Source organism: Cygnus olor, chromosome 2 (genome assembly GCF_009769625.2).
Source record: "Cygnus olor isolate bCygOlo1 chromosome 2, bCygOlo1.pri.v2, whole genome shotgun sequence".
In the NCBI taxonomy this organism is placed as follows: Eukaryota; Metazoa; Chordata; class Aves; order Anseriformes; family Anatidae; genus Cygnus; species Cygnus olor.
Window position 1 is genome coordinate 137,402,565 of NC_049170.1, and position 15,186 is coordinate 137,417,750.

Here is a 15,186-nt window from a genome sequence, read left to right on the forward strand (position 1 = left end):
CCTGTCATAAGTGACCCTAAATGGACCTGTGCTCACTGGTGGCCCCAAGACCCAGCTTAGGGCTCGCTTGGTGACACTGTGCAATCCCGGGACAACAAAGTGACCCTGTTGCTTGCTTATAAATGACGGATTGAGTTAGCTCCTGCCCCGGCAGATATACATTTACATGTCTTCTAGCATCTAATTACACAGAAGCATCCCACAGAAAGCTCATATTTGGGCTTTTAATGCTAATCCAATAAAAAAAAGCAATGCAGCCATTTCAAGATAATTATGGCATCAGCAACCCCCTGCCTGCTTGCAGGCAGGCATTCATGGGAACCCCTCGTGGGTGTTCAAGCAGTGTGAGAAAATAGCGAGCGCATTGAATCCCATTTCTGTGGCACAACCATTTCAGTGTGTTAGAGTACCTCAGAGCTAAGAAATCTCTGAAACATCAACATTTGGTTTCCTGCTTGATCTGAGCTGGCCTTGCCTGAGGCAGGGTGTGATACCATACTGCTCCGTTGTTTTCCAGAATTAAGAATAGCGAAGCTTGTCCGATCGGCTCCCTTGCCAGCAATATCAAAGTGCCTCATTCACATTAAAAGCTTCAAGCTTTGGCCCATTTCCCTTCTGATATTGACATAAAGGGGAGCGGGAGGAGGAAACAGAGGATTGAAGGTTTCCTCATCTCTGGCCACTTGTCCTTGCTCTGCAGGGCGAGTTTTTAAAGGGATGGCTTGGAAAGTTCAGTGCAGTGCGTGCATGAGAATGAATGTGTTGCTCAAAAACCTGGGCCAGCCTTTTAGGGCTGCCAACATTAAACAAGCAAGGATGGGTCTAAATCAGAGGTCTGCGCATTAGGATAAGACCATGAAATCAGCACAAGCTCTGGGAAGGCAGCATGGAGTCACACAGCTCAGAAAGAAAAATGTGGCATGCCGATGTGAACTGGCAATGCGACGAAAGATGAACATTAGCAGTGCTGTGCTCTACATCAGCAGTGGCAAAGACATGCAAAAGACAACTTTATTTTAACTTTTTTTTTTTTCAGCTCCAACCACATCTGGTGTTCTGAGAACCTGAAGGGTGAGAGACCAGCACCTGGAGTCAGGAGAGGCCTGAGATGTCAGAGGATGGTATGGAAACCACAGCTCCTCCTGGCCTACGCCAGCAGGGCCCCCCTCCTCTGTTATCCCACTGCACACCCCCTGGGTCCCCACCTGGTCCTCTGCAGAGGAATAACTCTTCCTGAATGAGCAGCTGCTCCATATTTTCTTTTATCTGCAGAGGTCAATGTGTGGCCTGCACCACGCAACACTGCACACCACATCTCCTGTGGCTTCCCTTGTGAGACATTCCTCAGCCCAGGGACAGCATCCACATGAAGCAGAGCATTACTGGAAGCTCTGAGGAGCTTTTTTATGTTTGCCCACCTCAGTAAATCAAAGACAGCACCGTTCCTCACATGGATGTCATTTAAATTAGGGTAAAGTCATGCATGAGGTTTCTGCAGTAGATGACACCGTAGTTGCTTTGCATCCCCTTCAATCTTTCTCAGCAAAAGTCTGCAAATTTACCCAGTTCAGCTTATGAACTGCAGGACTGAGCAGCACCTACACCTTCACGTCGCTCAAACTCTCTTTTCTCTCTCTGGACATGAATGCTAGCCCCTTGTGTGCTACTGAATGAGTTGCAGGCAGGAGACTATGGCCTGGTGAGTTACGCCGGTAGTCCTGACGTCTGACAGCTAGCGTGGGCTTCAAGGGAAAGAGCAGGTTGTGCTGGGACAGGAGGGCAGATCCAATGGGAGAATCTACTTCTTAAGCTGAAGAGACACGGGTTAACGTGTCTGCCTGAGCCCAGGTCGCTCCTCAGTCCACATAAAAGATTTTACCTGGAGTAAAGCAGAAAGCAGTAAAGCCAATTATTTCACAAAGGACTTCTATGACTAACGTGTTCGCTCTCCTCTTCCAGTGGAATGACCTATATTTGCTTTTGATATAAATTTTTCATAGGGAGCAATCTCACCTTCAGGTGTTTTTACTTGCACTTGTCACATGCATTTCACTGGCAAAAAAGTCTTTCTTTTAAAGTACGCCTTCTGTCTATCTTTCTTTCTGTCCTCATTACTCATTCACAAAGCTTAGAAAATCTTTCTAGACCCACAGTCAGCTCACTGGCATTTGAAGAATGAGCATTTTCCCAACCAAAATAACCTCTACATTTTCATTTGTAATTTAAGCTAGGAAAAAAAAAAAAAAAAGAAAGAAAAAAGCATTAAGCCATCCCTCAGCCTTCATCCCATCCAGCAAGTATTGCACCTGTGTTTCGCGCCCTCCATAGATGCATGGTGAAGAATTAATCCCAGAGGCGGGCAGGCACTTCTATTTCTAGTTTATGAATATTCACAGCTGAAGGACTACATAATTAAAAAACAATGTCAGTACAGCGAGGGGAAGGAGGTGATGTTCTGCTGGTGGGACAAGATCCCTGCTCTGCCCCAGTCCTTTTAATGATATTGAGTTTCTCTTTTCAGCTGTATCTACCCAGTAGGTAGGGGCACATATGATCCCTGGATGGCTTCCTTGCCCAGCTCAGGTTTCCACGTGGCTATGAAAAGAAGTCCCAGATCATGGTCCCTTCCTGCCTGATTCCTTTTGAGGAGAAACCCACAGTCACAAAAGGTTTCTGGAAGGATAGACAGCTTCTACAGGGCAGCCAGCCAGGTGTGCTGTCCCAGAGCTGTCCCTCTTCTCAGCAGGTGAGCACTTAGAATCATAGAATCATAGAGTCATCCAGGTTGGAAAAGACCTCTAAGATAATCTAGTCCAACCATCTAGTCCATCTAGCCTTCTTGGCCACCTGGGCACACTGCTGGCTCACATTCAGCCGACTATCAACCAATACCCCGAGGCCCCTTTCCGCCAGGCAGGTTTCCAGCCACTCTCCCCCAGCCTGTAGTGTTGCATGGGGTTGTTGCACCCCTGGTGTAGGATCCGGCACTTGGCCTTGTTGAACTTCATACAGCTGGCTTTGGCCCATTGATCCAACCTGTCCAGATCCCTCTGCAGAGCCTTCCTACCCTCAGGCAGATCAACACTCACTCCTCACTTGGTGTTGTCTGCAAATTTACTGAGGGTGCACTCGATCCCCTCATCCAGATCATTGATAAGGATATTGAAGAGAACTGGCCCTAGTACTGAGCTCTGGGGGCACCACTAGTGACCGGCCTCCAGCTGGATTTAACTCCACTCACCACGACTCTTTGGGCCTGGCCACCCAGCCAGTTTTTAACCCAATGAGGCATGCACCCATCCAAGCCACGAGCAGCCTGTTTCTCCAGGAGAATGCTGTAGGAATCGGTAACAAAAGCCTTAGTGAAATCTAGCCAAACCATATCCACCGCCTTTCCCTTGTCCACTGAGCGTGTCACATTGCTGTAGAAGGAGATCAGGTTTGTCAAGCAGGACCTGCCTTTGATAGACCCATGCTGACTGGGCCTGATCACCTGGTTGCCCTGTTAGTGCTGTGTGATGGCGCTCAAGATAGTCTGCTCCAGGAGCTTCCCCAGCACCAAGGGCAGACTGACAGGCCTGTATTTTCCCGGATCCTCCTTCTGGCCTTCCCTATAGATGGGCGTCATGTTTGCTAGCTGCCAGTTGACTGGGACCTCCCCTGATAGCCAGGACTGCTGATAAATGATGGAAAGCAGCTTGGTGAGCACTTCCACCAGCTCCCTCAGTACCCTCGGGTGGATCCCATCTGGCCCCATAGACTTGTCTACATCTGCATGGTTCAGCAGGATGCTAACCATTTCCTGATGGATGATGAGGGCTTCATTCTGCTCCCTGTCCCTACCTACCAGCTCAGGGGACTGAGAATCCATAGAACAACTGGTCTTGCTGCTAAGGACTGAGGCAAAGAAGGCATTAAGTACCTCAGCCTTTTCCATGTCTCTTGTCACTGTGTTTCCCCCCACATCCAATAAAGGATGGAGATTCTGCTTAGTCCTCCTTTTCTTGTTTATGTACTTATAAAAACGTTTTTTACTGTCTTTAACAACAGTAGCCAGATTGAGCTCAAATTGGGCTTTGGCCCTCCTAGTTTTCTCCCTGCACAGCCTCATGATATCTTTGTAGTCCTCCTGAGTGGCCCTCCCCTTCTTCCAAAGGCCATAAACCCTCTTTTTCTTCCTGAGGTCTAGCCACTGCTCTCTGTTCAGCCAGGCCAGTCTTCTTCTGCACTTTGCTCTCTGCAAAGGAGCAATCCAAACCCTGGTTTCCTCCCTAAATTCTCCAAGCAGCTCAAATATGTTTTCAGTCTCTTGGGCTCAAAATTCAGCTTCTCTTTAAAGCAGCAAATGTGCACCCTTCGGGGCAAGGCCTGTGCCTCTCTCTGTATGTTTACAGACAATCAGTGGCAGCCTCAGCAGTAGTTTCTAACAATAACCGAGTGATTGGGTGGGCTGAAACAAATCATCTTTCTGTCCATTCATATCTAAAAGAAAGAGACATCCTCAGACATCCTCAGCTTCCCAGGAACCTTCGTCTATGATCTGTTTTGCTGGTGCTGCATCTTCCCAAGATGAACTGTGCAGCCTGGATCCAGCTGTGGGGTCTGGCACACTTCAGAGAGAAGCGATGGTCGTGCTCTGTCACTATAATCTGGCTAGCAAATTGATGCAGTTTCCAAAAATCCTTGTAAAATACACTCTAATTAGGCAATTTTACAAAGCTTACAAATGGTGCAGGGAGGGTGTGTGTTGTTTTGTTGTTTTTGTTTTGTTTTGTTTTTCAAACCTGATGGAATATAATGGATCCTAACAGGGTAGTTATGCTTTAGTGTTGCAGTCTTGCTTATTTAGCTGAATTTGGCCTCCTGTACTCTAAATGTGCCTTTTGGTTAATCCATCAGCTGCCATTAATTTATGCTAACTGAGCAATCTGAAATATGCAGACATTTTCATAGAAAGTCCTAAGCAAGAAAAATTCAGTCAGGTTGATGTTCATTTGGTACCCACCAGACTGACCAGTGTGTTCACAAGAAGCCCCTGGTATGAAGCATCAAGACTCGGACAAGTGTGCTTTGGTACAAGTCTAGGGAAAACCCAGACATGCTCAGGGCACCTGGGAAGAAACACAGAGCAGCTGAGCTCTGCCAAGTCCCTTAGGCTTTCCCTCACAGCTCTTCCAAATAAAGAGGCCTGAAAGTGTGGGTATTGGGCAAACACTGAGTAACCCAAGTTTGGGGCTGATGGATGCTTCTGAAAGGGTGCCTCATCCTACTGCTATGAACATCAACATCATGCAAGAAGTTCTTAGGGCTTAGCCACTACAACCATCCTATTGCTCTTTATATTTTCACTTTTGATGGGAACATCTCTTTGTCTTTTCTTTTTTGTCTTGCAAAGAAAGAGACACGCCAGCTGTGACAGACCAGGCAGATCCTCGCTCTGCTTGCTCCCATTGCCCAAGTACAAGGCGATCATCACCTAGTGCTGTTACCAGCTCTGCTCTCCTAAACCTTCCTTGCATAAGGCATAAATGCCACTTTATATTTGAGGTTTGGCAACAGTGTTAGTATTTCCTGTCAGGAAAAAAGGAAGCAACATGCTCCCACAGCTCCCAGATCTGCCATGTTTTGAAATGAGAGCTCACCTCTGGAAAGACAACTGCCTCCACTGGTGTTCAAGTGCAAACTTCACAACATGTTAACACAGAAAAAATACAATCATTCTCTTCCAAATCAGGGCATAGTTGGTGCTTCACTCACTGGGACATTGAGTATTTTGGGCAAGTGAGAAATCCCTCAGGTTTTGGAGGAATCCCTGTGATTGCAGCTCATGTAGGTATGCCTGAGGTCAATTGTGGCTGCTAAAAATGCTGTTAATGCTGATATATAATGTAATTATGCTGATAAAAACTATCCAGTGTTTGTCTGTCCTCAATTTACACCTGCCTGGTGACCTCGCTGCTATCCTAGCAGTGCTTGGCTTTAGTTTTGGTGGTGGAAGGCACTGTTCTGCCCCAGGCCAGGGGCAAAGCTGGAGGCAGCTCTGGTCTGGGCTTTCTAATTGCAGCCCAGTGCCAGCAGCCCTCCGTAGATCCTCATCACAATGGTACAGATGGATTTGCTAAGCTATTTCCTTTTTCCTTTTTCACTTCTGTAAAACTGCTAAATCATTAACATGTTAATGATTTCGTAAATTGGCAAGCACGTTTTAATTGAATTTGCTCCTCAAGTGGATGTGGAGAAGGGGAACAGCATTAGAGCAGTTAGGAATGGAAGAAGTCTATTAGATCTTGCTTTTCCCTCTGGGACACTCACTAAATAAAAAATTGGATTCCACTTGCCGGTAAATTGGTGGCCATAGAGAAGATGTTGTTTTGAGAAGACAGTGTTTTCACTTGCCTTCAGAGGCCACTAATTCTTTTATTTTCTTATTTTTTTGCAGTGGAGATCTAAGACACCCTCTGAACAAACTTGGGAGGAGTCAGTGGTAGGTAAAAAAAATGATCTCCACATCCGATGGTCCTGGAGGCCTCTGTCTGGGAACTGTTGGCCTTGTGCCTTGGTCCTTCCAAGAGCAGGCAGTGCTGGTCTCCTCTCCATGGCAATGAGGCTTGAAACTGAATTAGGGCTGAGCTGGGGCATAGGTCTCAGAGCAGAAGTTGTCCCCAGCTCTGCAGCTCCGGGCTTTGGTGGGAGGCTTGGCGTGTGCTCCTACATCCTGGCTTTGAGGCGTCCCTGTCCCTGTGGCCTCCCCACGTGGCTGGCCTGAGTGCAGAGCTGATGGAAAGGAGCTGACAATTTACTTTATGATTTTCATGAGCAACTATTAATCATCCTATTTCTCCTCTGTCTGTTATTTTCAGAGACTCAAAAGGAGCATTAAACAAATAATAAACTTCTTACGACTAAGGAGGATTAGAGTCAAATGCTCAAACAAAGGACAGCAGGGACTTAAGCAAAATTATATTTTCCATTTGTCTTTCTACAGCAAACCCCAGGGCAACAATCTCAGACTGCACATTTTGTAACTTTAAAAGAGCCTCAGCAGTTTTATTTCATCTCAAGCATGGTGGAAGCAAAACTTGTGAAAAGGGACCCAGACAAAGCTATTGAAGTTCAGTTCAATCACGTGCTTTGGAGGAAAGCTGTGTGATACAAAAGGAAACGTTCTCAAAATCATCTAAAAAGTGACTCTGGAGTCCAACACCATGCTGGGGACCTGTCCTTTACAGCCATTTTGGAGCTTTTGGAAATGTTAACCATCCAATTTTGTGTGGATATTTCTCCATCACTCAGGACTAGGAGATATTAAAGGAAAAGTGAGAAGATTGCTTTCACAAAGCTCTCCCAAAGATGAATTCAGCCTCAGAAGCAGGAAGCAGCCAAGGATATACCTTTCACCTAGAGAGGAGGAAGGTATCATCCCAAACTGAACCTCCAGGCTGCCTGCAAGCATGTGCTTTCTGCAAAAGTCAACCTGAACCTTATTCTCAAAGGAATTCAGCTGCTATCGGAAATCCCACACCAGCTCAGGAAGGACATTCCTAAATTAATACAATTTTAAGAACTTCCAGCTTCAACAAGTTACTGGTGGTGAATTGATATAATAGCATGAATAACATTGAAAGCTGAAGAGCTTTCAATTACCATACATATGCCAACAGAAAGAATGAAAACTATGAATTGTATGTGGGAAAGCTGAACTGGGATGAGTCAACAATGGGTTGACAAAATGTATATTTGTAGCAGGGATTCACACCCCTCTGTTTGCTACTGCTGGGTCTGCTTTTTGCCATTCCTCACACCGCCCCTGTCTTTTCCTTGCATGTTCCTGCCTGGCCAAGAGAAGTTCAAGGGCAACTGCTTAATGGTACAAAAGGGAATGAAGGAAGTGGAGAAGGAGTTTGAATGTGGCTGATCCTGCCAAAAGGATGAGCTGCGTTCTGGAAAAAAAAAAAAAAAAAAAAAAAGGTGCAGAGTCACCAGCCAAAGAAAGAGATGGAGGAGATGTCTTCTTCATCCTTTTGGCATACAGGCTGTCTTAATGCTTTCCTGCCTTCCTTTGCATAATGGCACCGGAAACCTGTAACGTATTTACTGCCATTGGAAATGCTGAGCCTGAGCACTGGGGATGTGTGGGACAATGGAGACACCACAGAGCTGAAGCTGTGAATGCTGACACTGAATGAGTTGCCAAAGCTTGCCATGAATAATGTAAGAATAGCTCCAACCCTTTTCCTGCCCGAGCGGGTAGGTTTGAATGAATTCAGTGCTAATGTGCTCTCTGACAGCATATGCTGCCAACTGTATTTTCATGGGGTATAGTGGGAAAACTTAAAATCAGCCATCAGAGCTAAACTGCTCCCCATTTCTCTGCAAGATTGTTACTGCTGAGCATAAATATGCATATGATAAAAATGGTCATTTTTTCTGAGCAGAATGACTGCAGGTAGCTTACAATCAGTGCTGGATGCTGGTAGTGCAGTGAGAACTTTCCCTGCATCTCCCCTGCTGGCATCTCCCAATAGAAACTGTATTCAAACCCACTTCTGCAAACAAATTGCTGTCACTCTGTGAGCAGCACTTTTGCTGGTGCTTTCAGAACGTGCTGTGGCATGCTGTCATCTCTGTGGAAATACACAGAAAGGGGCTGGTGTGCCTCTATCACTCTGCCCTTTTCACTGGAAATAAGTGGAAAATTGACAAAAAAATAAATATATATGGAGAAATCAAGATTAAAGAAGGTACTCCAGGTGTCATAGTTTGGCAGAACAATGCTTTGAGTAATTGGTGTAACTAGAATCGGCCAACTGCTCCCAGACCAAAGGAATCCCATTCTGGCCATGCAGGGGGTCAGCCGTATTCATGCAGTGAAATCCGGGCATGCTGCTTTCAGGGGCGCATACAATGGTGCATGGAGGGAAGATTAGCACTGGAGGGAAGAAGTGGTGCTGTTCCTCATGGGAAGCTCTCATTTCTCAGTGTTTTCCAGACAGATTGAGGAGGGTTGGACAGAATTCAGCTCATTGCTCTTCTTGGTGGCTAAACATTATTGCAAAACCTGATTGGTTCATACAGTTCAAACCAAATCAAGGTTGGAGTGGTGTGTTAATTTATTAATGATACATAATGAACTGGAAATCACTGAACTACATATCCAGGACTGGTATCAGCAATACAACAGATAACCACAGTGCCAGCCACTTACAAAGTGCAACTACATCCAATGACAAATTTCCAGCCCTCCTTCTGCAACTGATCCCAACACGCCCTAGGTACACACACAGACCTGTGATGGTGGAGGTAAGGTCAGTTTTTCGCATGACATCTTGCAAACTGATTTCCTAGTTAGCACAGGTACACCACCACTAAGAAGACCCAGGACCACTTTAGGTTTGGGTTCTTGAACATTGCAATAGAAGTGGAAAGGTTTAATAAATGACCTGCCAAGGAAAACTCCAAGGGCTGCTTCATGCACTTGCAATAACTCCTCCAGCCTTGAAGGGGAAGACCCCTCCTCTTTGTTCTTTGTGTTTTTTGTTGTTATTGTTGTTTTGGTCCTACCCTTAAAGAAGGTGCTCTCTCCCAGAGAAACATGTTACACCAACCTACTGCTGAAGTTTAAAAAGCATCTATGTCTGCCTGACCCTCCAACCCCATTACTGCAGTATGACAACTTGGAAGGAGTTTGCTCATCAAGAAGACAGCATAGGGCAGTAGACAGTCGTGTGTCAGAACGTGCTGTGACACTTTTGCTGTGTGTTGGTATAACAGGCTTCTGGGAAATCACCTTTTTAATCATCTGTAGCAGTCTTAGGAAAGCATCAGGTTTCTCTGAGGGCGTGAAGAAGCAAAGAGCTCTGACCTGCACACAAAGTCAAGAACATTGATGTTTGAGAGACTGTGAACTGATCTGACACACATAAATAAAATACCTTTCATCATTCATATGCCATCTTTAGGGATCCCTCCTTTCTGCTAATAAGTGTGTTTTCAGATGCTGAGTTACGGATTACCAACTTTTAAGCTCTGAAACCAAGATATATTTTAACAGGTTTTAAGCTATGATATTTGATTCTTCAGGGGGCCCAGAGTTAGAAAGTCAAACAAACCGGAGCACAGTTCTTTCTGCAGAGACCTTGGGTTGTGGTTAATGGAAACAGCAGAGCTTGCAATATGTACGTACTGCCCTGGCCAAGTCCTACATTTTGTTAAAGTCGGTGGTGATGGGGAAAAATCATCTGATCTCCAGAAAGCTTCAGCTCTTCTGTGCTTTTGGAAACACTTGCAGAAGTTATCACAGTACTATATAGCATCAAGGTCTCAGTCTTATTCCTTAAATGAAGAATAAGAGGATAGTGAATTTTGGAATGAAACTAAATTTTACAGCACATGAACTCATGATGGAATAAAAGCTTGGATAAACATCCTCTTTTCCATGAGCTCTGTCAGATCTGCTCTGTCATTTTTCAGAAGGGAGAAGGGGCAGTAACTGGTGTCTACTTCTTTATGCAGACCACGTTTTACAAGAACAGGTAATTCATTAAATTTAATTTTAAATTTGTAGTTCATTAAATCCTAGTTTTACTCACAAGAAGGCAGGGGAGAGAAAACTCATTTTGTTTGTCTTTTCACTTCAGCTCCCATGGGCTAATTGCATTGGAGAGTCTGAAGTAATTCAAGTATTACCAGGAGCACAGTGGGTGAAGAGCATCATATTTCACAGACGAGAAGGAAGAAATTCACCCTAGGCTTGAGCCTTGAGGATGGAAAACCAGGAGAAACACACAGTAGCCGTTCCACTGCAAACACCCTGACATTTCTGTACCATGATAGATGTTACAGCTTTTATAAATAGATACTGAAACTGAAAACGTCTTTCCTTGTGTGAAGAGTACTTGTTCTCTAATTCAAATGAACTAAAACAAACACAAAATATGTTTCAATGAAAAGCTAAGTCAGCAGTGCTATTAAGCTGTTTGGGATTTGCACCTAGTCCTAGCCTGGGATTTAAGTGAATAATGTGGTCCAAAGGAGTTGTTAATCTGAAGTAAAAATGTGTGAAAATGAAACATTGCTTTACTTTTTAAGGAAAAGGTCTTGTATTGTAAAAGATCTGTTGACACTTATTCGAATACTTTTCTCAAAGTATACTGGAAGAAATTGGCTGTCTTAGTGTCTAAAACTGGCAGTGTCTTAGTATCAGATGTTGTTGGATTTATAATAATACCAAGCTTTAATAATATAAGGAAAATAACAATTTTTAAAGCATAACACTTTTTTGCTTTTTATTCCACATGAAGCACCAAAATCACATTTAACATACCTACTGCTTGGAAGTCAGTATCTCTGACTGTCCTAAAAGATAATCAGATCATGTCATTAAAAATCGCATGCCTTGTTTCTGCACGAAAATTTGATCAGGAACTGTATTTAGTCAAAATTTCTAACATCTCAACAAGTCAATAGTCATCTAATCAGAAACGCTTTAGAAAAAGGTTTATTTATGTAGTTCAGATCACCTTTGTGGTCTTCCATGGAATAAATATGGAGACTTCCAGGTGATGTTAAATATACATAATTGCAGCTGAGTTTATTGGCAAGTAGCGAAAGCTTTTGAAACATTTTGTCTGTATCAAATACGATTTATGTGACCTCTTTAGGATGAAGTGGGCCCTGACCCCAAATCTGATCTGAGCTTTTCTGAAGCCTTTACCTTCAGGCTTAAGCTTCTTGTAAGTCCTCCTCATAGTTCTTGCTAGGACAGCTAACATCTGTCTGTATTAGTTCTATACATCTTCTATAGACTGAAATGTTGCCAAGCAAGAAAAATAACTGTGCTTTATCACTCTCGCTTCTCTTCACTATGAGGCCCTTGAGTGATGCTTGGCTTTTGGTTGAGAAGAAAGGAGCTCAAAATGCATTTATGAGGCATGTGAAAGGATGTTCTTGTGACTGCTCAGTCTGCTGACGTTAGTCTTGCTAAACAGGCATCTTGATGCATAGACGTGAACCCTGGAAATTATGGGTCTGGTATTCATTCCAAAATTCAAACTGGAACTTCTGACAAAAGGATTTCTAATATGGGCCCATTCCAAGGTGGGCAGGCTGATGAGTGTAAATAGCCTGATGGCACACAGCTGATCAATGGCCAAACAAACACACACTGGTCTTTGTATTTACAAGGAAAACTCATCACTCTACCTTCTGATTGCATAAAGAGCAGCCCTACACCTCAGCATCACACTATTTGATCACACACCTCACTGAAGGGAAGAGCTGACAGAGGGCCAAATCTCTCAATGATCCAAATGTCCTAATTCTCAAATGCTCCAAACACTTTCCTTCCTCTAGGGCTTCAGTAATACTAAGCTCTGTTTGCAAACAGAATCCTAGTAATAAGCCTTACCACCAAATTCTATTTGCAGTGAAGCAAATATCTGTATAAAATGCAGAGAACTAAACAAAATGTGAAATGGAATAAAACTTATTTCAGAAGTTAAAAATAGCTACTTTACAGGGTTCAGACTTATCCAGTGATGTAAATCAATTTAATTTAGTAGGATTATGTAACAGAAATCTAGCTTAATACATCACAGTGATAATACTTACCAAACCCCTAATCTTTTGTTAATTTTCCTAATTTGTATTCCTGTAATTTTGTGTTTTTGTTAGCTATTTCTGGTATACTCTCTATGTAGTATATCAGCTCTCCATGTAGTATATCAACTTTCTGTTGAGCTAGCTACTTATTTCTGCAGAACACAACAGCAATAAAGATAGATAGTGACATATTTGTCTAAAGCTTGAAAACCAAAATGTGTCATTCAGAGCAAAGAAAAACCTTAGTTTATGGCCTTTCCTTATTAAAAACCATTAAAGTGTTAGCTTTATTGATGTTTTCCTGAGAAAGAGAACAGTTTGAAAGGGCACATCTGGAAAGCTCGGTGATGTTCAGTGACAGCAGGTTCTCAAGGAATTCCCTGTGAAGAAGAGGTGCCCACGCTGGGATCATCCTTCTGCCAACATCCACCACTTTGCTACAAAATCTGTGTGGCATTTCCAGGAACGGCAAATTGCATGTGTCCACCTGAGTGTTCGTGTCCCACGTCAGTGACTAAAAGAAATGTAAATCTTCTTTTATCCAACCCAGCTGAAGGAGTTGTTCAAAGGAGCCCATGGGTTCTGCCTAGGCTGAAAGGTAGCTCATGAAGTAGCTGGACGTGGTGGCTGAGCAGGAGGAGGAATAATGTGCTCTCCCGAAGGGATGCGAGCACCACAGTAACCTGCACAGAAAGCTGTGACAGGGTTTTAGAAAAGTGATATTTCTTTTGATTAAGAGCAGAATCAGAGAGTTTAGAGACTACAGAGGGACTGAATAGACTTGATTTTTGACTGTTTCAGTTATGAAGAACAACTTAATCAAGTGTCATGGGTAAAGCTGACAGGGATCCAGGACTCCTGCAGTTACAAACCTGACTCCACCTCTGAGCTGAGCAATTCAGGCAGACTCTTGACTCTGCCAGATAATCTTAAGGTTGAAGTAGGAGCAGTAATATAGACAGAACTTGGACAAAAGTATTCACAGTGATTAAGCAGCCCATCATTTGCATTCCCTTGTGTGTCCTTTGGCAGCTATTTGCTCTGGAGTCTGTCAGCTGAGATGAGATGAGGTGAGACCCATCAGCAGCTTCTAGATGCTATCGGTGACAGTGAGGCCTACCCCTACCCACATCGGGGTTGGAGAGTACTCAGGGAGGTGGTGATGGACTCCAGAGCAAGCTTGCACTTCCCTGGCTGGCACACAGCCTGATCATCATTGCCATCCCTTTCTCCCCGGGTCAGTGCTGCCTTCGAGACATCATCATGGAGATAACATACAGGAGAGGGCCCTCCCTTGTCGGGTTTGACCCCTCCAGGCATTTTGTCAGTCCTAAATAGCAGCCTGTGCTACTCAGTCCGGCTTTGATTCTGCACTGATACGGGCAATAAGCCGCAGAACAGTTGCTCTGCAGTTGTAATCTTTCCCCTCTTATCTTCTCCCAGAAAAAAATAATTTGCACATCTTTGCTCAGCTGATTTCTCCAAACTTACCTCAGAGTCTTATCTCTGTTGAGTCAATACATAACCAAGTGAAAATCTAAACAGAAAGCCGCTTTCTTTGCTGTGTAATTTGAGGAAGGGGAAAGGGGGGTTAATAGGTAATTTGCAGGACCCAGATTGGAGGGCAAATCAATTCTTGGTAGAACTCCATGGTTCAGCAGCCATGGATGAGATCTGACTTGTGACAGGCAAAAATGTTGATAAAGCTGAAAAGCCAGCGGGAGGCAAGTGATGGGTTTCAAGGCACAAGGGGAAATCAGCATCCAGTTGCTAGGTGATATGCATCAAGCAGGCCACGCTTTCTTTCGAAGAGATGAACATGTTGTTTTTTTTCCTTTGTTTTGTTTTAACGAATATGATTACATCTAGCAAATCACAGTACATGCACGTACACACAGCCCTTTCTGCTCTTGTGCTTCTCCTGGCTGATGGATTGATATTTTTTATAACCCAAGCTTCTCTTTCTGAGCTATTCTCTACAGTTAATGAAATCTAACTGAGACCCTTGTAGTGGCTGAAGAGGAAGTTTTGTGTCAGCAATGGAGACAAGTCCACAAACTTAGTTCAAATCTTCCCACTCAGCCAGGCTCTAAAGAAGTCTCTGTGCTTTCTCTCTCAAGAATGCCCAATAATAGCAATTTGATAGTAGCTGTAGCTGAGCTGGCTTTCTTCCTGTTGCTGGAAATCAGAGCCAACCTTCAGCATAGTGTCCATATATTTACACTTCGTCTCTGTGCTTCTACTTCCCTCATTTGCAGGTAGGACCGAACATCAGTCCTGCATTGTTTGAGTTGATGCCAATAGCTGAGGTTAAGTTAAAACCCAAATCATTTCACTGAGTGAAGGTTTAACTGTTAAACTATCCAAAGTTTACTCTTTTATTCAAAGTAATGTCTTAACTGTGGGGCTGTTCAACGTTGTCTTAATTAGTGGAGTTGTAATAATTCAAATTTCTGATAGGAGGAGAGGATTATGAACAAGAACAAAGCTCCAGTTTCTTATCAGCACGCTTGGCTTTCTTTGTGTGGTCGCAGTACACAGCGCAGTGTATCTGTCTCTTCCCAAGGGTGTGCTTTAGGAGATAAT

General features: G+C 43.9%; 1 protein-coding gene across 4 annotated transcripts in view; it reads left to right on the forward strand.

The window, feature by feature from the left end:
* The window catches only part of CPQ (carboxypeptidase Q), a 192,508-nt gene extending 182,566 nt beyond the window's left edge, over nt 1-9,942 (forward strand). For 2 of the 4 annotated variants that reach the window (XM_040546594.1, XM_040546595.1), the window contains exons 9-11: nt 1,037-1,121; nt 6,440-6,484; nt 6,861-9,942. In XM_040546594.1, coding sequence (XP_040402528.1) covers nt 1,037-1,121; nt 6,440-6,484; nt 6,861-7,025 — 295 coding nt within the window. In that variant the 3' untranslated portion in view covers nt 7,026-9,942. Of the gene's footprint in view, nt 1-1,036; nt 1,122-1,272; nt 1,538-6,439; nt 6,485-6,860 lie in introns of those variants that run through there. The other 2 variants (XR_005816634.1, XM_040546596.1) reach the window with 2 other exon arrangements.
* The last annotated feature ends 5,244 nt before the right edge of the window (nt 9,943-15,186 follow it).